Here is a 23295-nt window from a genome sequence, read left to right as displayed (position 1 = left end):
GGTATTGCTAAACATGTTTAAAGAGTATAGCATGCACTACCTCCAGTATCAGCTTCTAAGTGCTAGCTGTGTACAGGGAAGGCAGTGCTGACCTTGTCCCAGCCTTATCTCCTCTGGAATGTGGTTCTGATGGCATCACCAGATAGCCCTGTCTTCCACTCTGGAGTCCAGTCCTGCATTGCTTCCTGAGAGATGCCAAATGCTTTTAAATCCCATGGACTTCAAGGGCAGGGCATTCGGCTCCTTTCAGAGACATTAAGAACCTTGCATGATCACGGCCAGGGAAAGCAAGCTGCTTCATTAAGGCTTCTTCCCATGATATTGTAATGGGAAGATCAGAAACTGATCCAGATCTTCAGCCCTCGTTAAATCTCATCTGTGCTGCTGGAATCCCATGGTGGCATAGAGTAAGCATAGTTGGCTTTGTGCCACCCAGCCTTTCTTCCCTCTACAGAAGGGTTTTCCAGAATGGGCCAGAGGCAAAGAGATGGTGATCTAAGGATGAAAGTTTGGGCTCTTAGCTCACTGCAGTACTGGGCAAGTACAGTGGTCGCTGAGGATCCCATGGCTGCACTTTTTTGCACTAAGGTTGCCTCCTTTCAAGCATGAGTTCAGCACAGCTGATGATCCAGCAGATAGAGTTCCTGTACACCTCCCCCACTAGTGCTTCTTACAGGTGTGGCTATAATTTGCACATTATGGATGTGAGACTGTGTTCTCAAGCAAAGATGAGTGTGACGACCTCCTTTTAGTTCCTATTTGTGAACTCCCCATATAATTTAGCATGTTTTCAGCACCAATAACAGTCTCAAATCAAGAACGATCTGAAGGCTGGAATAGGAAGAATCTTGCAGCAGCTCAGGATAGAGGAGCATCGGCAGAGCTGTGTGAAAGAGCTTGCACAGTATCTGCTAACACTGTGCCAGAGAAATATCACTTTCCCTGGTATTAGAACCAGGCATTTTGAAGAAAACGCAAGCTGTAATTTACAATTCTCAGCATCTGACTTGCCCTTTCTATAGTATGAGAGTTGGATTACTGGATTTCCTGTGAGTCCTAGTCTGATGACAGAAAAAAAAATTGCAAATCGGCTATTTTATTTTTGGTTGGCCTCTGGTGAGCAAAAGTGAAAGTGAAAACCAAGTCCAAAACTATTTGTGTTGAACTTTCCAGTTGTGCAACAAACTCAGGCTCGTCATAGAGCAGTGAGGCTACATGACAGTTTGTCTGAATTCATCTAATTATTGGTCCTGTCATTAATGGGATATGTCAAGTTATCATGTCAAAGGGAAATAATGCAAGTACATGGTGTCCATATAAAGTAATATTCTACTGGAGTTTTGCATAAACTAAGTGACAACGAGAGATTTTTTATAATAGGTCCCAGCTGAGTCAAGAGGAGAAGAAACAGATGTCTCAAAGGACAGAAACATTGATGTACCATAGAATACACAGGAAATGATCTCTGTTATACCAAAGGAAAGTTCACTAAAGTGAGCTTTAACCTTAGGTAATAAGTGACATCCTGTCTACAATATTTCTGTTGTCAAATGGGCAACACTGTGTAATGCCCTGTGAAGTACTGCAGTGCTATTAGAACAGGATTATTCATTTAGCACGTTTTCCAAAGGGTCTGTGTATGGATGTAATTCCAACATTCAGATTTGTCAAGACTTTCTTGTTCTTCAATTTTCTTTCCTTCACAGTTCTAGCCAAAAGGGGGATGATGACTATGAAGATTATACATCCAACAAAACATGGGTTTTGACTCCCAAAGTCCATGAGAGTGATGTTACCCTGATTTTAAATGGCTTGCTGGAGGGATATGACAACAAACTGAGACCTGACATAGGAGGTGTGTTTTCTAACCTATTTTTAATTGAAATGGGGGCTGAAGGAAGAGAATTCTCACATTCCAATATATGTATTGGAAGCATAACCCACACAAAGAAGGTATGAAAACATAATATAACACAATATAACTTCATTTTTTAAAATATCTATCATGAACTCTCTGGCCACTATGTGTAAGTCAGACTTGTGTATAAGGGTGTATAAGGATAGACTGATAAATCCATCTCAAGACACCTAAGTGGCCTGATTTGCAATAGTTCTGAGCACCCACAAATTCTGTTGAAATTGCTGAAGCTGCAGAAATTCAACTACTTTGAAAATCAGGCCACTTCTATTTTGTGCCTAAACATGAAGTTAGGCGTTTAACTTTAAGCATTCAGAATTGTAAATGTTGGTGAGAATCACTAAGTGGTCTAAACAGTTAAATTATACAGTCACAGAGTTACAAATAATACATAGCAGTAGATGGAGAGGATAGAAAGGAGTATAGAAAAAGGGAGACACTATGGTTTAATATCCATTTTCATCAGCTGAGGCTCTCACTCCTAAGGGTTTTCATATGAGCTTAGAAAAGCAATGGACTAGTTAAAGAAGTGAAGCAACATATGAAGCCTGTCCCATATCATAAAAAGCTACAGAAGTGAAGGGTCTCATATAATAATAATAATGAGATTGTGGAAAGGAGCAAAGAAGTCATGGACTAGAGAAACAAAGGGAAGTAGAGGGCAGCAAGCTCCATGAAATAGGTTAGCTCAAGCAAGTTTGTGAAGAAGTTCAAAACCAAGGATAACAATTTTTACCTACTCCACAAAGAAAGTTAACTTGAGTGTTTATGTGGATAACATCCAATGATAATATTTACTTACACATTGTAAAAATAGCAAAGGAATTCCCAATGAAACACATATAACCAGAAATGTTGTATGGCTTGTTCTCCCAATCCCAGTATTTAGGGAATAAAAGTAGTGGAGCATCCATAAAAATAATCTGGGAAGATTGATTTTGTTTTAGTTAAGAGTGTCTGGAATTAATATGGTCAAAGTGGGGAAACAATATTTCAAACTAAATTAGTCTAACAATTGTTTTCTGTTCCTGTTTTGCAAGCCCCAAATGTTGTTTTGGGCTCATGAAGTGATTGTTTATCTGCAGACATCACTTCAGGCTATGCCAGTCACATTGCATTGAGTCCCATCATGTGAAATGAGTGATGAAACACTGTGTAAGAGGACTGTGAAAAAGTGTTTGTTTTCTCAAGAAGTAGCATTTGATAAAATATGTTTTTGAGAAACAAAGTCCCCTACACAGACAACATCACATGGGCATAGCATCATTCTGATCTCACTCACACCAGTGTATTGCCTTTGAGTCCAATAATTATTCCTCATTTACACCACTATAAGTGCAATCAGAATCCGGCTCTGAAGTGTCTATTGAGGAACTAGAATTATTGCTGTAAAATTTATTTTGTACTATATTTGCTGTTTGGAAATCTGTGTTTCTCTCTTACACACACACACACACACATTCCTACTTCCCACTTCCCAACCACACACAAAATAGACACTCCAAAATAATAACCCTATGTGTGGTTTTTATGTTGTGGATTTTAACCATCATTTGTATTAGCAATTCTTATTGTTTTACTTGCAGTGAAACCAACAGTAATTCACACTGACATGTATGTAAATAGCATCGGTCCAGTGAATGCTATCAATATGGTAGGTAACTGTTTTTAACACTTCGCTACACTTTTAATGATTGGTATATTCAGTTTGATGCATGCAATAATTCCTTTATAGTTGCAGTGCAATTATGTTTCCATTATTTTTGACACTTGCACTGAATGTATTTTATTTTAGAAGTCTAATTATATCAATCTCATGGAGAAGAGTAGGGCATGGTTGTAAGGGGAAGTGGAAACAGAGGTTTTCTTTATATCAGAAAAAGGTGTGAGTGTGTTTAACATTATTACATGGTTTCTAGCTCACAATTGTGCAACCATGTTGTCGTCCCTTATTTAATCATGCAAGAGCTTGCAAGATCCAGTCCAGAACATGTTGATAATTTGGGTGAGGAGGGGCCAACTCTTTAGTATTCGTGTCATCATCTCACAGCCAGAAACAGCCTGTGTAATACGTACGTCATAACACTTGTGTTAGAGGCAACGTTTGATATAGAAATACAGATATTGATCATGACATACAGTAGAATTAAGCAGAGATGGAGGGATGGATCTGCAATTTAATTAACTTTTAATTTTTGGAGGGTGATAGACCTTCCACAGGAAATACCTGACATTTACTTTGATCCAGTGTGGTTTTAAATGCCCTGATGTCAAATATCCCATAGTTAGGGGTGGCCCCCTTCTGCCTGATCCCTAGGATTCAGTACACCTCTGAATCCTCTCCCCCCCTCTCCATGAGGTGGAATGAAGCTGTACATGAAAGGTTAGATAGGTAAGACTTAAGGTCTGCACACTGATAGGATCCACCAGCTTTCTACTGGGTCTCTCATGTTTACCGTTCGTAGTTGGCCCCTTTGATCTTCTCAGTGACGGCAAATTGCAACAAAATTACAAATGTCTCTTATTAACATAAAGCTTTTAAATTTCTCTCTTAACTAACCTAGAATTGGACCTCCAGGATGCTGCAAGGAAGGAGAAAAAAACCCTGATCAGACACCTTGCCAATCTTCCCATATGAAACAAATATTTTCCTCATGCCCGAAACTAGTGACTGGCCAGACCCACAGCCTCTTGGAAACACAGTTCAAACTACGCCTCTTAAGATCTGCAGAATGGCTGCAGCAAGGGGACAAGCATAAGGGACAATCAAGTCTTCCTTCCTTACCACAGACTAGCCAATGGGAGGACATAAAGAGGCAGAGAATTCTCTCCCTTCCACTGACCCCACTCCCTGATCAGGCATGACCTCCATGTGCATTCTGGGTGCCAGGGCAGGGAAAGAGAAAGGGGAGGTTCCAGCTCAGCTAAGCCTTCCCCTTCCTTCCAAGCCTCCTCACAGGACCCTAGGGATTGTGTATCCCCTACCTAACTGATCAAACACACCTCTCTGAACTAAGACTGGTTGGACGGTGGAAGGGACACACTGACTTGAAAAAAGATACAACCAGCAGCTATCAGTTATAACTGGGTGAATAATGGGGGGGAGGGAGCATCAAACCTTATTTTTGAAAATAAAAATCATGGCATTTATCAAATAAGTTTTTCAACCATCTTTAGCATCAATCCCTCTTGTAGTGACTGAAAATACTTTTTCAGGTTTTTCAGAGAAATGCTTTTAAAAATGCACCTCTGATACTGCCATGCACAATGTTTTCACTACTATTTCTGGTTAATGAACAGGAATACACAATCGATATATTTTTCGCCCAAACCTGGTATGACAGACGTCTGAAATTCAACAGCACAATAAAAGTGCTCCGACTGAACAGTAATATGGTTGGGAAGATCTGGATACCAGATACATTTTTCCGAAACTCCAAGAAGGCTGATGCTCATTGGATAACAACACCCAATAGGATGCTCAGGATCTGGAATGATGGCAGGGTGCTATATACACTAAGGTATTTACACCTGAGTTTAAATTTGGTTCCTCAAGGAAAAGCCAAAGTAGTACATTTTCTGCCATTGCAACGTGAATAGGAAATACCTTATAAATTAATTTCTAATCATAGGAGAGGTTTAAACATAACTGGAATGCATAACTTAGAACATAACTAGTCTGATTGTATTTTTTAAATGTCCTGGTAAATGTGAAATGCTTAGATCATTTGTACTTTGTCTATTTAGAAGGCTGGATATTGCCATAGTTTAAGGGTCTCATTTCCATCCAGATTTTACTATCCTATTCCTCAAGGAATCTCACTAAAGTAAATAGAACTACATGAGGCGTAAGGAACTATTCAGTATAAGGATATCACAATCTTGTCCCTGATTTGTGTTTACAATTTATCACTTACCAGGTTTTTTTTTTTGCCTCTCTTATCATTTTCTCTTTTAGCTATTAAATTAGAGGATTTTAAAATCATTGATTGAATTAATCAGTATTTATGACCCAATTTGCATCAGAGTTTCCTGTTCTCATTCAAGTCCATTTCATGCTCCTTTTGACTTCAGTGGAGCTGGATAAAGCTCCCAGGTGAAAAATGTTTAATTTGTGAAAATCCTGGTGGAAATAAAGACAAATGGGTGAGGTAATATTAGTCATTTAAGGTCTGATCCAAAGCCTATTGAGTTCATATTCATCAAAGTTTTATTAGGACACTGTATGTATCTATCAGTTCATGTATTTCTCTTTTGGTTTCTTAGAGGTTAGTAAAAAATTTCTTCATTCTACATTGGTTAAGAATTTTTTTTTTTGAAGTTGGAAGAAATGTCTGAATTACAAGGGTTTTATTTTGCAGTTATTTTACATTCAGTATGCATCACGTTTTGAGGAAAAGATAGGAAAATGATTGGAATTTAAATCCAGAGTGAATCAAAGTCAGTCTGATAAATCACATCCAACGTCTGCTTTTGACATGTTAAATAGGTCTTAATATCTCAAGTCATGCTCTCTTCTCTCTTAAGACCTCACTACTTTTCTCCTCAAAACACTCAGTTTCTGTCTTTAGTGATCTGACATTAACATGTAATCAGTAGTTCTATTAAATATCATGATTAGTGCCAGTAACATTCAAATTCTGATAATAAATCTTGGCTTGAATCAAGATCCCATATTACAAGAGTATTGGAAGTGATGAAATATGGTATATTGAACAAAGACTTATGTGTTGAAGCTTATACTGTGCATGCCGGAATTATGCCTGGCTGTAGCCACTGCTGTTGGTCACTCACTTTCATGAGTACTAAATTCCCTAACAAATCTTAAGTGATTTTCTAATGAAAATAGTGAGAATCTTGGCATTTGTATAACTATGTTCTAGCCAACCTTGCCCCTCAAGGTAGAATTACTAACACAGATTTAAGCTTTTTTGCAAGCCTGAAAGATCCAACTGGACTCATGCTAGTGAGTGATATTAAAACATCCCCACAACAGAAAACAAACCCAAACTGTCACTGAATTTATGGAGCATGTGGTAAATTCAAACAGTTTTAAACAAGGACATCAGTGAAAAAATTGTATTTAGAGATCAGAATATCATTATCTGATGAGTAGATTGCTTTGCCTTCTTGCTGTATATCAGGTGATCCTGAAGTTGGATTGATGAGGGATGAAATGAGAAAGGAAGAAAAAGGCAGTAATGTGAGCAAAGAATTACTAGGTGCCCAACCCTGCTCCCATTTCAAACCCATTATCATTTCTTAATTATATCCATTGTATACAGTGCTTATGTGTGTATAGTATTTTGTGTTTTGTATATTTTGTATGCTGGGGGCATGTTGATAAGAATCTTGGTTTGTGTGCCGTACTAGTTTTCAATAGAAATTACAATGGCATGCACTGTATATTCTGATACTAAATCTTTGTCATCTCTTCTCTTTAGGTTGACAATAGATGCTGAGTGCCAGTTGCAGTTGCACAACTTCCCAATGGATGAACATTCCTGTCCACTGGAGTTTTCAAGCTGTAAGTAGTGTGCTAAATTTCCTGTTCCACCTTCATTTCATTGACATACTTAGGGCCAGATTCTTAGCTAGGGTAAATCAGCACAATCTGTTGTCTTCAATTGAATTTGGATCAGGGAGGATCTGGAACTTATTCTGTAAAAGTGTACACATTGTATATGTTCACAGATATAGTATAATAAATAATTATACTTGAGAATGGTATGTGCTTTGAGACACATAGCTTAGATGAGAATACACAGATATTCATAATGCTTAATTATGCTTGCCATGAGAGTTAGCTTTTATTAATAAATGTTGTGATCTGGATCTTTGTCACACTTGTTGCATATGTCTGTCACTCCATTGACTACTGTTGGCATGTGGGTTGACATCTCTGAAATCAAGCTATAAGGTGAAATGAGAGATTTGACAATGACTTCAGAAGGGTCAGATTGTGCCCTAAATGTCAAGTCGGTGAGGTGGGGTGAGGCAAAAAGAGAACGCATCCAAAAATGCGCTTTTGGAAAATAAATAAAATATTAAATTAATTGAAAGGTAACTAACATACCCCCGCGCCCATGACTATGTTGCTCCATATTTTTTCTGGATAAATAGAAAATGAACATGTTTCCCACAATGTAAATTTTTTAATTAAAATTTTTTAAAAAAAGAGTATGAAGCTGTATTTGTAATTTTCTTGAAGATGGCTACCCCAGGGAAGAAATTATTTATCAGTGGAAACGCAGTTCGGTGGAAGTGGGAGACACCAGATCTTGGAGGCTCTACCAGTTTTCTTTTATTGGACTGAGAAATTCTACTGAGGTAGTGAAGACAACCTCAGGTAAGATAAGCTGTTTTTTTCTAATCTGTTTTCATTCAGATTCTTTGTTTTATGTTATATATGGAGCTCAGCACTGGCAATTAATAGAACAAATTGATTTTAACTCCTTATGAGTCACCAGATCTCCATGTATCCTGCAAAATGAAATGCTGTCTCTTGCACAAGCTTGCCCTGCACATTCAGCAGCACAGGAAGGAGAAAGCAGCCTCTCAGAGGCCACAGTCTCCTCTCCAATGGAGGTGGACGGGGAGTGTGTAGCAGAGAATAAGTGGAGCCTTGACTGGATCCCTAAGGACACTGAGCTGTGTAGCTGAGCAGTTGTGCAGAGGGTAATAAGCTACTATTGGACCATACGACATGATACCTGTCCCTCCCCTCTCCCCCAAAGCAAGGGGGTAGCCAGGGAGAGAATTGTGACCCAAAGTTACAAGTCCCTTGTTGCAGCAACATAGCTGCACGCTACCCCTTACTCAGGGCTAGCTCTGAATTATTAAAAGCTACCATGAACTAGATATGATGTGTCTCAGGTAGTTCTGCTCTATATTTCCATCTGTGTTACCCTCCTTCAGTATGTGTAATAGACTTTAAAATGATAAAGTAAGGTCACCATTTTTAATACTATTCCATTAACTAGGCAGGAAAGTGCATGTCACTTAATAAATCAGGTCAGAAACACATACACTCTAGCATTGGTGGTGGAAAGGATTAGCCATTTGGAGACTGGTGGAAGCTATTAAGGGTCCAAAAGGGTATTGCATACTAATATTCTTTCATTTACATTTATTTTGTCATTGATTCTTACTTTCAAAAGGAAAGCTGAAATGAAAGAGGTTTCTTTTGATGATACCAAATTTTATTCCACAAGTTCAAAGAGATCTGTGGGTTTGTGACAATAATTAATGATAATAATTATTAATAAAAGGGTCACATTGCCAGCATAATCCAAAAGGAGGTATGCTAGTGCTGAAAACTGCCTGCTTGTACATAATACGCAGTGAAAACAATGCGGTTCAGGATATGTCGGGTTCCTAGTTCCTGAGAAAGTGGATATTAACCACTGATGACATATTTAGTCTTCTGGGTAGGAAGAAAAGGATTGAAGCTTCTTAGTCTGTGGTCACATTTGTCTCAAAGCACCTTCTGCCATCCTTGCTGTAGAAAATATTTTGTCATCTCATTAAGGAAATGTTTGACCTTTCACCATTTCTGGCAGATGAAAGGTGCAAAGGAGGGCAAGGGGAGAGTGGTGGAACACAGCTACTAATAACTTGCATTGTGTAAGGCATGGTTGAGTCACTCACCCCCAGAGCAAAAATATACAATCAGCATAGCATCTCTCCTCAGTCATGCCCCTAAAACAGGCACATCCACAAAAGACAGCAATGAATAAGCGGATGGTTCTAGGGTCTGGTCTTGCTCCTATTAAAGTCTGCAGCAAATCTCACATTGACTTCACCCAGACGTGACTTGTGTTTCTTTTATTTGCTGTTTCCCTTTCCTTGTTCTTTTTTCCATTCTCTAATGGAGAATATTTGGCTGGAAAAGGAAAGTAATACAATCTGAACACGCTGCAAGCTTCAGTTCCATTGTTCCACTGCTTCCTGCATTTGCGAATCAAGAGCATTTGATGATGTTCCTTGCAATGTTAAGAGAGTGTTCATTGAAAGAAATGATGCATTCTGACAAAATGAAAAGCTCTTCCTGTGGGACCCTTAATCTGGTCTGAGAAACCACGATAGTGCTCTGAGAGAACCAATATAATTTAAAGCTCATATTTGTTATTAGTATGCTGGTGCACATTGCCCTTTTTCATTTACTTAAACAAATAAACTAATCAATATTAATTGTGCATTTGAAGTCAGTAAATACCTACTTTAGTCAACGCTAGATCAGTGACAAGAAATACTTTCCAAAGCAACTTAGTCCTGCCAAGCTTCTCTTAAAGGCCTGCTGGGGCTGCACAGACAACTTGGAAAAACATTGCGTTCATAGGCATCTCCTCCCTGTAGTGTTTATCATATGTTCTCTCTATTTTCTTTTCTCACTATTTTATTGCTAGAGCTATTTGCATGAAAACTGAGTCTAGCCTTGATTCAACCCGGTGCAGGTGTGCAGGGTTGCACGTATAAACAAAATTAGCATGGGGAATCCTGCTCCTACATCAGTATGAGAGCTACTGGAGGCCAGACAGGCCAAAGATAATAGCATATAGCTAAGTGCCTTATGATCAGGCTGAGAATTGCAGTTACAACAAGGTGCATAAGATTCATTTCTACTCAGTGTCCTTACTCTTCAATGCATTCCATTAGTAGCCACGGTTCACATTTACACAATGCAACCAATCTATACTTCCTGCTGTTCTATCCAGGGTCCAAAATTCAATGCCTTTGTTCCCTATGTGTTTATTTCATGCTGCTTATTCCTCATCTGAGTTTAAAAGTCAGACTCTCGAGCATTCATGGATACATTTGCATATAGATAACTTATATGAAGAAATCCCCAATGTGTGTGCACAAGTAAGGCATTTGGACACATGCATGGCCTGTCTGGTCCCTAGAACTCTATCCACCTGCACTAGTGGCAGTCCTAGTGGTGGACCCATGGTAAGGATCAGTGGCACAATAATTGGGAATTTTTTGAAAAAAACTCCCTAAAGTTGACAAGGCTTTACCATAACTGCCAAATTTTGTGTAGCGCCATGTTGACATTTCTCTGTAATGATAAACAGTTACTGATTACTACTTCATGGTCCCCTAGAGCAGTGGCAACTGGGGGCAACTTGGTGTGTTGGAAGAGCCAATAGGGATCAGGTTCTGGCCTGGAGGGAAAGATACTGGGTGGGAGGGACGGGAGGAAAATCTGTTAATTGGATGTGGAGGGGAGAGAGCCTAGAAAGTTTCTGGGTGGCAAGAAGAACTAGCACAGTCTGTAGAAGACACCAAGGGAGTTGTTCTACGGCAGTGGGAGTCTGGAGCAGCTTCCCCAAATCTGCTTTTCTTTCATTTTAGCACATTTCCTACTCTGTCCAACCCTGCCTCTTAGCCAGAACCATGAATGTCTCCTACTTCCCAGCACTCCATGCTGTCCTGGCTCCATCAGTAGGAGCAGACTAAGCAGAAGCAGAAAGATTCCCTAAAACTTGGTGCCACAGCAGCTCCCTGTGACCCAGAGAAGATACTTCTCTTCCTGTCAAACCCAGCTGAATGTGCAAGCTCTTAGCTGGGCTGTGATGAATCACAACACTGCAGATGAATTCATTACGTACAGGGCCGGCTTTAGGCCGATTCAACCGATTCCCCAGAATCGGGCCCTGTGCCTAAGAGGGCCCGGCGTCTTAAGCGCCTTTTAAATTTTTTTTACCTACCCTGGCTGCGGTCTGCACCAGGGTCTTCCATGGCCCCACTCCCCTGACCAAAGCGCCCGTGGGAGCGGGGCTGCCCCACAGCCCGGATCTCCCAGCTGGAGCCCCAGCAGGAGAGCGGCAAGCCCCGCAGCCCCGCTCTCCCCGCTGGAGCCTTGGCTGGAGCGGAACAAGCCGCCCCGCCGCCCCGGCTGGAGCCCCGCCGCCCCGGCTGGAGCCCTGGCCAGAGCGCGGCAAGCCCCGCCGCCCCGTTCTCCTGGCTGGAGCCCCGGCTGGAGCGCGGCAAGCTGCCCCGCAACCCCGCTCTCCCGGACGGAGCCTCGGCTGGAGCGGGGCAAACCACCCCGCTCTCCCGGCTGGAGCCCTGGCCGGAGCGCAAGCCCTACCCTGCAGCCTTGCTCTCCCGGCTGGAGCTTTGGGCCCTTTAAATAGCCCCCAAAGCCCTGGGATATCGGGGGGCTCCGGGGGCTATTTAAAGGGCCAGGGCTCCAGCTGCCTCTGCCACCCCGTCCTTTAAATAGCCACTGGAGCCCCCCCCCCCTCATGTATTCTCCAGCGCTCCTGCAGCTATTTAAAAGGTCTGGGGGTGGGGGTACAAGCAGGGGAGCCCCAGGCCCTTTAAATAACCCCCAGAGCCCTGGGATAGTGGGAGCCTTGGGGGCTATTTAAAGGGCGGGGCTCCTGCTGCACCCCCTGCCCTGCCCGCACCAGCCCTGCCCCCCCTGCCTGCAGCCAGCTCTGCACCCCGTGCCCACAGGCAGCCCCTGCCAACCCCCCTGCCCTATCTCCAGCCAACCCCTGCCACACACCTCTGTGGCCCTGCTCAAAGCCAGCCAGCCCCCCCCACAGCCCTGCCCGCACCAGCCCTGCACACCCTGCCTGCCCTGGCCACACCCAGCCCCGCACCCCCTGCCCTGTCTCCAGCCAATCCCTGCTGCACTCTCCTGCCTGAAGCCAGCCAGTTCTGCACTCCTCCGTCTCCAGCCTCTCAACCCCTGCTGCATCCCCCTGCGGCCCTGCCAGAAGCCAGCCCACCCCACACCCCCGTTTCCAGCCAGCCCTGCACCCCTTGCCCTGCCTGCAGCTAGACCCTACCTCCAGTCAGCCCCTGCCCTGCTTCCAACCAGCCCCATGTCCACTGCTGCCCTGCAGCTCCCAGGGAAGTAGTCCTGCACACCTGCTTCAATGACGGGAGCAGGGAGCAGCTGGGACCCACACATGTGCACTCCTGCAGGGAGTGGCAGGGACCCACACATGTGAAATGGCAGTCATTAATAAGCAATTAACAGCATATATGATGCAATGTACATAATATATAATTGTATTATTTATATAGTGTGATACAGCATGGCCAGAGGGCAGCATGAGAGTGTTAGCAGGGGGCCTTATTCCCTGCCAAGGGAGGAAGGTTTGCTTTAGATTAACTAGAACAGCTGTGGCCAATTAGAGCACCTGACTCCACTTAGAGCACCTGACTCACTTAGAGCACCTGACTCCAGTAGAGCACTGACTCCAGTCACTGGTGGATATAAACCCTGCTTCAGTCAGACAGGGTGTGGTAGTTGAAGGAGAAAGGTTGGATTGGAGCAGAGTGCAGATTGGCAGAAGAGAAGAGTTTGTCCAGTGAGAAATAGAAGGTTTGGAGGAGTGCTGCGGTGGATTGGGAAGCCCAACAGAAACCCTAGGAAGGGGCACCAGGCGTGTATAGAAGAGAGGCGGAAAGCCCTTCACAAGCTGACGGGTATGAGAGGGAAGTAACCCAGGGGAAGAAACCGCTATCAAGTGGTTCACCACAACCCCAGGTGCCCCTGGGTTGGGACCTGAGTAGAGGCGGCCCAGGTCCGCTCCCTCTCCACTCCCCTCCTCCAAGGACACTAGGGGAGTGATTAAGAACTGGTTCAGAGGCAAGCAATATCGCCCTGAACCTACCCCAGAGAAGAGAAAGCGCGAGACCCCGAGAACAGTACTGGCAATTTGCCACAATAGCTACGGAAATAATACATGGAAGAAATAAAAGGCTCTTTTTTTACACTTTTTTTTTTTTAGTCATCCCTGCCAGGGCCCCGCGGAAAATGTTCGAATTGGGCCCCACACTTCCTAAAGCCGGCCCTGATTACGTAGATAATGCAGATGATGCTCTAGGTTCACCCAGGCCAGTAAGCGGTTCAGTCAACACCTGCCTTGCAGCTCTGGTTGCTTTAACTGCTATGCTGTTGTGGCTCACAGCTCTGACATCAACAGCCAGCATACAGGTTCATACACCGGCTTCCACTGCCCAGTTATTCTTTGCAGGGGAACGTCAACAGCTCTTCCAGCCCTGTTTTCTCTCCCAGAAACCTCTTTCTCTGACATGCTAGACCCTTTTCCTGCAGCACAAGGGTCGGCAACCTCTGGCACACGGCTCGCCAGGGTAAGCACCTGGCAGGCTGGGCCAGTTTGTTTATCTGCTGCGTCTGCAGGTTCGGCAGACCGTAGCTCCCACTGGCTGTGAATCACCGTCCCAGGCCAATGGGGGTGGTGGGAAGCGCTGCGGGCTGAGGGATGTGCTGGCCGTGGCTTCCTGCCACCCCCATTGGCCTGGGACAGCGAGCCACGGCCAGTGGGAGCCACGGTCCACCAAATCTGCTGATGCGGCAGATAAACAAACTGGCCCACCAGCGTGCTTACCCTGGCGAGCCACATGCCAGAGGTTGCCGACCCCTGCTGTAGCATCTAGAAAGCCTTAGCATGTTTGCTGCTCCTTTGAAGAGATGGTACACAGCAGCTTATTAACTGGGGTTGACAAATGCTTCACTTCAGTCAACCCCCCATGTTGGTTTATGGTAAAAGTAAAACAAGTTTATTAACAAAAGGTCATAGGTTTCAATGATACCAAGTATAAGCAATAAGGATAGAAATGGTTACAAACAAAGAAAAAGTAAAAATGCGTTTCTAAGACTAAAATTCAACTTAACAAACAAGAGTCTTTTGTTCAAAGAAGTATTTCTCACCATGGATTTTCTTCCAGCATGGCTGGTTAAATCTTTAGCCAGGACGCAACACACAGAGCTCAAAGCACTTGTTTTCCTTGACTCCTTAGGTGAAGGATAACTATGGGGGTCTCTCCCCTTCTTTTTATAGTTCAGCAAACCTTTGAAATGTATTGTTTGAAAAGTAAGCCCAGACAAAGTTTCTCTCTGCTGCTGGGGTATAGACACCATGCTGTCTTCCCCACTGCTTGTTATCTTGATAGCTTTGTTACCCTATGTGTAAGCGTACTTCCATTATCTCTGCCTGAGGACTAGGCTGATCAGATATGCAAATTCACATTCTTTTATCTGTGAGACTGGGCTTATGTATTGTTGCCCAACACATTTTAAGAACATAATTATAACTCTTTGTACCCATGCCATACATACACTCCATGATTTTCAGGACTAGTGAGTTGAGTTTTGATATGATGTCTTACATGACACCTTTTACATACAGATTATGACAACAATGTGTTAGGTGTGGTGAGTGTGTCAGGCCTCACAGGAGCTGCTGACACAGATTAGTGAACAACCAATGGGACCTGGATATCACAATAAGTGACACATAAGATGTGTAAGACCTGACAGCCCTGTCTAAATGACTGCCTGCACATGCAACTCCCTAAAGTGCATACACACAACCAGCATGTTAGACACACACAACTATTAGCACACAATTGGGAAAGCCCAGATTTGGAAATCTGACCCTAGACTATTGCCCTCTACAAAAGAAAAAAAGATGACTAGAATATCACGAGCCAACCTATCATCTCCTTTTAAATGCAGTGAGTCATCCTGAGTTGTGAACCTGTTCCCATAAATAGTGAACTTTTCAAACCATCTCTAATGTACTTGGAAAGTCACATGGAGCCAAAAAATCAAGTGATGACCGAGCAAATGGGCTCTAGCCTTTGATGACATCCAGGATTTCTTTCATGTAAATAAGAAATATTAACTCTAAAGGTGGTAAGCGGCTATTGCTGTTGTCTCTGAATACTCCACTGAAAAGAATGGATTGTTAGACACTCAGTAGCACAGTGACAGTCAGAGACGCAGCCAGTGCATTCCATGTGAATATACCTGGAACATTTGGAAGCTTTTAGGCAGTTAATTCATTTGCCAAATGATTTCACTGTGCAGCAGGAGACAGCTCTTCAGCATCAGATTCCTAAGTGGAAATAATTGCATTCTGCCTGCAAATATTCCCCCGTAGTTTCAGTTGGATGCACTATTTTTTCCCCTACTGAAAAGCTGTTGTGATGCTGGTACAGAATGGCTGCCACCTATAGCACGACAGCAGAGGTAACTGTGTTTTACCCATGGGTAAATTGAGCTGTCTGTGCTGTGAAGTTGAGCAAAGGGGCAGAATGTAATTGAGAATCAAGTTTTCGCTTCCTGAGATCTGTGTTGTTGGAACAGCAGTGATTTAGCTCACATTCTTTACAATCAAATATTTCACATGTCCATAGGCCATTACCACACAGCTGTATGAAACATTCATATTGAACTGAGCTTGGGCATGAGGTTTCATGCAGTCCATGAACCTCAGTCCATGCTCACAAAATCTTGGTCAACCTGTATTGATGTTTTTCACTCAGGTAGGAAACGAACCTTTCTTCCCTTAGCAGCCTTCTTTGCTTGCACAAGTTAATTTGGTCAGAGGCATTGTTCTGTTAAACAGAACACATTTACATGCTCTTATATTTGATCTTGATGCACCATTGTAATGAAGTGAACGGTTGGCAGGCAGTCAATCCTCCTAAATCCTAGAAAGCTCCTAACAGGCACCAGTTTTCTCCCATGTTTCTGCTTTAATCTGAACTATGGTATTGACACATATACTTTGTATGTCATATTTAGATGTCTCTGTAGGAAATGGAGATGCTCATGTAAACTTAGCAAAGCATCACATAGTGTATTCTATACCTTATTATTCACAGAAATATTTCGTATCTGCTTGATAATCTTTTAAATCATATTTACCAGGGAGTAGACTGATGTCCTCCAGCAGACATGAGACTGCAATTGCACAGCAGCTTCATGCAGTGATCAACAATGTTAATTGAGTAGTGGCATATTTAGGGGACAGGGGCACGTCCAATGCCTCGCTATGTGCTGGCTATCCCCAACTGCCATAACAGTTCTTTGCGCCACTAACAGCCAGTGAACATTAGAGCAGCCTTAGTCTGTTCTAACTTATGATGGGAGATGACCATGGGTGGCACAGCCAACCCAGGATCAGGAAAGTACAAAGATGACGTATGTAGCCCAATTCTCACCTGAATTAGGCCAGATTTCTAACTGCTCTTCTGTTTCAAGGCTACTGTAAAACTGGTTTGAGTGGCTGCAGGAGGTTCTCCTCTACATAGCACAATCCTAAGATTGTTCAGAAGCCAGCATAGTACAGGGATAGGGCCCTGAAATGTCCCTGTACCTAGCAATGCCTCAGGCAGACAATGCAAGTTAGTGCAACCCTTAAGTTGCTCTAAATTGAGCTGATGGTCCATCCCAGTGAACAGCAGCCACAGGATTAAGAGTGGTAGGGAGGAGGGGGTTTTATAGCCACTTACACAAGTAATCCCTCCTGAGCAATACCAAGTGTTCCACAGCCAAAACTGAAGAATTTAGTTAGTGAATAGGTGTTATATACTTGTATTCTTTTTTAGCAGTGAGCAGCACTCACCTAAACATCACATTGCACAGGTGCAAGGCAGTGGACAACCAGTGTGTCTGAGATTATCTTTAGGATCTTTATTGGTCCCTTCGTAATGCTTTAGGGGGAGATTTATTTCACAACCTTTGTTTGCTTTTTTTTAAAACAATACTAAATTATGACTTCAGACACAAGAGCCAAAAGAACATTTTCTCTGTAGGACAATGGAACATTTAAAGCAGCAAGCAGAAAAGACAGACTGAAATTCCAAATCTTGATATTCAGCACCCCAATGGTACAGTAACTCTTATGTTTTATGTCAGTTTAAATATTTCTGGCTAAATTATCCTAAAGAATCATAGAAGTGCAGGACTGGAAGGGACCTCAATAGGTCATCTGGTCCAGTCCTCTGCACTTAAGGCGGGACTAAGTAATAACTAGACAAATAGTTCGCAAACTTGTTCCGCCGCTTGTGCAGGGAAAGGGACTGGCAGGCTGGGATGGTTTGTCTACCTGCCTCATTCGTAGGTTTGGCCGATTGCGGCTTCCAGTGACTGCGGTTCGCTGCTTCCAGCAGCTTTCATTGGCTTGGAGCAGTGAACTGCAGCCACTGGGAGCCACGATTGGCCGAACCTGTGGACATGGCAGGTAAACAAATCGGCCAGGCCCACCAGGGGCTTTCCATGCACAAGTGGCAGAACAAGTTTGGGAAACACTGAACTAGACCATTCCTGATAGGGGTTTGTCTAGCCTGTTCTTAAAAAACCCTCCAATGATGGAGATTCCACAACCTCCCTAGGCAATTTGTTCCAGTGCTTAACTATCATGACAGTTAGGAATTTTTTCCTAATGCCCAACCTAAACCTCCTTTGCTGCAATTTAAGCCCATTGCTTTTTGTCCTACCCTCAGAGATTAACAAAAACAATTTTTCACCCTAACTCCTTGTAACAACCTTTTATGTACTTGAAAACTGTTATATCCACCCTATAGTTAGTTTTTTCTTCTCCAAACTAAACAAACTCATTTTTTTCACTCTTTCCTCATAGCTCATGTTTTGTAGACCTTTAATCATTTTTGTTGCTCTCCTCTGGACTGGCTCCAATTTTTCCACATCTTTCCTGAAATGTGGCATCCAGAAATAAACTCAGTACTCCAGAAGATACAGAGAGAATCACCCAGGAGTCTTCCTTGTCTTGCTGCCTATGAAAATAATCTTTAGGGTACAGCCGGTACAGTATAAACAATACTAGTGAATACTTTTGATAACAAAACCTATTTGTTGATGGCATGCAAGACCATCCTTTTATTCATTGATTTGCGAATATTCAAGTGAAAAAGTTTTATTCATAAGAATATCTGCAGAAAGCAAAACTGCCATTAATACAATAATACTTATGAGTGGATCCACACTGGGTCCACTCTTCAGTAAAGATTTTTTTATTATTATTCACACAAAATACTTGTTATTTATTTATTGTTTCACAACAATTATATAGTTCTGGGTAATCTGTGAATATAAAAAGGACTTTTCCTATTTATAAAATTGAGAACCCCCAACTAGGGAATAGAAATAATACCATATAATTTACACAACCAATCCTACAGTAGCAAACAAGATGAGTGAATCTGCTTAGCAACCATTTTCTGAATAGTACACAAGTTCAAATTTAGTTATATAACTATGAATCAATCAATTATGAATAATGAACACATCTGTAGAAATTATAATCTGTTCAGGAACATTTGTTTACTGTGAATAATTTGTACCACTCTCGATGAGAGTCATCTGTTCACAAAATAAAGGTGGAGGTGAAAGCACAAAAATATACCACTGCATGTCCCACCTTTGGCCATCCAAATTGGTTAATTGTGTGACAAATGAATAATTATAAATGTATTTACTCAACTGCATGGATGAACCTATTTACACATGCTTACGTTTTTGCCTGATTTTTTTCTGTCTCCTAATACTATACACACAGATAGGGACATACCCAGCTCAGCTTCACACACACATGCTGAGAGCCTCTGCATGGGAAGGCTCAGTTAAGACACCTCCTCACTGCTAAGATACACCCTCGCCCCCCGGAGTGTAATCCCAAACGTATACTGTCTTGCGTTGCAAAGGGAACTGAACAGCATAAGCTCATAAAATTCCCCCCCCCTCCTCAATGTGGAGAGAGATATGAAATAACTTTCTGCCCCAAGTTATATTTTCCACACACTGGTTTTAGACAAAACAAAAACAAGTTTATTAACAACAAAAGATAGATTTTAAGTGATAGCAAACAGATAAAAGCAAATTACCATAGGAAATAAAACTGCAAACTGAACTTAAAACACTAGATAGGTAGGATATGAATTAGCAAATTCTCACCCTGAGTGATAAACAGGTTGGCAGATTCTTAAGGTACAAACTGCCTTGGCTTTCCCAGATTTACATACACAGACTAAAAATCCCTCTAGCCTGGGACCATCACTTCACACAGTCCTTGTCCTCAGGTATTTCCAGGTGTGTTGTTGTAGAGAGAATGAGGAACCATCATGATGTCAATTTCCCCCTTTTATATCTTCTTCCCTCTTGCTGGAAAGCCCTTTTGCTGTGACCTGGATCAAACAGTTCTCACTGTGTAATGCTATCTCTGAGATGGTTCTATTGTACACAGTTCCTGGGGCAATAGCTGTGTGCATTTCCTCAATAAGCTATTATCATTGTTTGGCCTTTTTTCTGTTGTACCTGACAGGCTGCTTGTAGATGTTTTCAACCTCACAACATGTTTCAGTAACATATATATAGCTGAACTTCATAACTTCACATACGACAATAGCACATACAATCTAATGAGATATTACTGTTTAGCAGAGGCAGGTGAGCAGCACCTCATGACAACAGTGTGAAAAGACCATCCACCAAGCCATTCTGTGCTATAGTCTGAAGTAGTTATAATCACCACGAATCTGATCCCATGGCAAGTGAAGTCAATAACAAAACTTATATTGACTTCAGCCCTTAGGGAACAAGGACTTCTAATACACACATTTGTGAAATCCAACAGGACACAGTCAGGGCATCCAGGAAATACAATTAATTGAGGCCTATTACTTTTGGACACGGAGCAGCAAAGTTTGTGATGCACCCTGCCATGCTGGTTGGAAAAAAATAAATGTCATTCTTTCAGGAACAACAGCTCTCAGTGAGAACTTTTGGGCTAATGTGACCACGATAGTTGCATCAGTGCATGCTATGATTCTGTAATTTTGTTGTCTGCAATGACTATTGGAAAACAGCTCAATGCAAAATGCTGAGAGGGAGCACACAACCAAGAAAGCTGAATTATAAAAGATGCATTAGCCGCATACTGCTGTTGTAACTGAGTTTGAAGGGCTATCAGAGTTTCATTGTTAATGCATAAAAGCATTCAGAACAAAAAGACTTCCTAACTTTGTAACTATGATTTTACAGTGGAAGTTTAGAGTTTGTGGACTAAAGGTCTGAACTGATGGGGAAAATCCTGTGTTCTTATGGAAATAGATATTTTGAACTGCTGTACTTTGAAAGATGTACTTTTCTATTCAAGTTTGCATTGATAAAGATACTGAGAACTTTACACTTCCATTTTCTGCCTCAAGTTTGCTTGTTGCTAACTGTGGCTATATGGAGAGTTGAAAGACTCTTTGATAAAGATTTTCTCCTTTTAGGGAAGGTTAAAGGTTTCAATAATCACATGGGTGTTGACATTTCAGTGACCATAATTCAGCCATCTTATTCCTTGATCAGTCTTGCCTATTCATGGCTGTAATGCTGTCTTGAGTCACCCCAACAAAGTAAAAAGATGACTTCTTCTGGTGGGAATTGTAGCCGAGTCATAAAAGGGCTTTTATCCTCAGATAGTAAGAGTGCTCTATTGAGCAGATGCTCTTTGGGCTCAAGTTTGTCTTTCTATGTATCTGCCCTGCAAGCATGGTTTACTACAGCTTTAGGAAGGACAGGTAAGGGAAAAAGAGATTAATATACAAACAATCAGAGCACGGAGGAGCTGCCAGATTTTATAAACATCTCAGTTGCTTCTCATGCAGTACTAATTAGAAAAGCACCTATGCTGAATGCAATAATTGGTTTTGTAATAAATATAAATATAGGACTGTTTCTGATATGAGAGAACAGTGACTTCAAGGGAAAAACATTACTCATCTATTTAAAATAGTAGGACAAATAATATTGAACATATAAAGTATGAAATTTAAACTTGTAAAAAAGAAAGAAAGAAAAAAAGGTCTCTTGACTGTTTTTCTTTCTAAGGATAAAAACAGCAAATCCATGCTTTGATCACATGTTCAGAAGCATTTTCCACAAAGCAAACAACTTATAGACATCACAAAAACAATCGTTCCTTAGCACAGTTGTGAATATAGCTTTGTAAGTACTGATGAGTTTTTGAGGCACATTATGTGTATAAAATAAAAACTTCCCCTACACAGCTCAGTTCTTTTTTTTCCTTTTTCTTCTTCTTTTTCCCCCCTTCCTGTTTGGAGTAAAATCATAATATTGGTATGAATGATTGATTGTCTGGGAAACTGTTGTAGTAGCACAAGAGAAAATCACTGTAATTTTATTGTTTGCAGTTGGAGATGGATCTAATTAAAATGAATTGTGATGGGAAATCATTAGTTCAAAAAGATTATACACAATGGCTTAATGGCTAAAGAAAATGTAGATTCATAATTACTTTTGAGCTACTCTGAGTCTGTATATTAAGTCCTATTTTAGAAGATTTTTCTGTATAATAGAAGGGCATATTAAAAATTATATAGGAATAAGTGCTATATTCTGGTGAGTTGCCTAAAATGCTATTTAGAATTTTCAGCACCTAGTAACTTTCACGTCTAAACTTGATACATTAAACAATTCTGCAATGGAAGTAGGATGTTAATCTACTTTAATAACCTGTACTCTTCAAACTGAGGCTATTATGCAGTTATGGAGTCATGAAGTAGGCTAGGTAAATGGTACGCTGATCCGCATTGCACTGATTTTTGAATTTCTTCCCTACTCGTGCTTTATTTCTGGAAACTCCATGCGTCCAAACATAACAACTGACTCACTGTACAATTATTTTAGCCATGATTATCTCTCTCTTTTTTCCTCCCTCCACTTCTTCCTTCCTCAGCTCCTTCCTGTTCTTCTTGCTGTGGGAGTAATATATTTGAATCAGGCTTTAACAAACCTAAATTGCTTGTTTAAAAATTAATATTAGAAGGAATGTGTGAAGGCAGTGATAGCTTGACGCGGATGCTGTGCATCACGGAGGGATTGCTCATTTGAAATAAATTTGGATTTGCCTCTGGTGTATATGTGTCCTAAATAATAAACACACATGCCTCCAAGGTTGTTCTTGCCCAATTAAATTCCTTCACTCTGTAAGTGCAATTGCTAGCTTCTCAGCTTCATGTCATTACACAGCATTTTTGGTAACCTACTTAGCTAAGATGCTGTGGGTTTTCCATCACTGTATCTGAGTGGATATAATTGAAGAGACTGATTAAATACACGGCAGTGCAACAGACTTGACTTGTCAGAGTCACACAATGTCAATAGGTGGTACTAACAACCAAATCAACTTAAATATTTCAATATGGAAAAATCATATGAAAAATAAATTTAAGACCATCTGGTTTCTAAGAGACCAGGTGATCAGCTGACATCAATCGGCATAGTTCCATTGGGTCTAGATTTTACTTTTAATTGTGTTAGAAATAAAAAGAAAATAGGAATAGGAGGTTAAATGGAAACAGGCACAGCATGTGCAGGCTTTTAGTAGAATTCCCTATAATATAGCTACCCTGTAGGTAAATACTGCACATGCTGTTATATTACATTTATTGGTAGATATACTCTGCAGTTCCACACATGAGATAATTTTGCTTTGCTCACATTTTTAGTATACTTCTTAGGATCAGTAGCCTAGGAAGGGAAACACAAGAGTGAAACATTAAATACAGTA

The 23295-nt window shown here is 41.5% G+C and overlaps 1 protein-coding gene across 2 annotated transcripts in view; it reads left to right on the top strand.

Annotated features, from left to right (window-relative positions):
* The window catches only part of GABRG2 (gamma-aminobutyric acid type A receptor subunit gamma2), a 94508-nt gene that overhangs the window by 29383 nt on the left and 41830 nt on the right, over nt 1-23295 (top strand). For both annotated transcript variants that reach the window (XM_075068086.1, XM_075068085.1), the window contains exons 2-6: nt 1707-1855; nt 3505-3572; nt 5219-5439; nt 7363-7445; nt 8130-8267. In XM_075068086.1, the coding sequence (XP_074924187.1) occupies nt 1707-1855; nt 3505-3572; nt 5219-5439; nt 7363-7445; nt 8130-8267 (659 nt within the window). The remainder of the gene's footprint in view (nt 1-1706; nt 1856-3504; nt 3573-5218; nt 5440-7362; nt 7446-8129; nt 8268-23295) is intronic.

Source organism: Chelonoidis abingdonii, chromosome 7 (genome assembly GCF_003597395.2).
Source record: "Chelonoidis abingdonii isolate Lonesome George chromosome 7, CheloAbing_2.0, whole genome shotgun sequence".
In the NCBI taxonomy this organism is placed as follows: Eukaryota; Metazoa; Chordata; order Testudines; family Testudinidae; genus Chelonoidis; species Chelonoidis abingdonii.
This window is presented reverse-complemented; position numbering and strand designations above follow the sequence as displayed.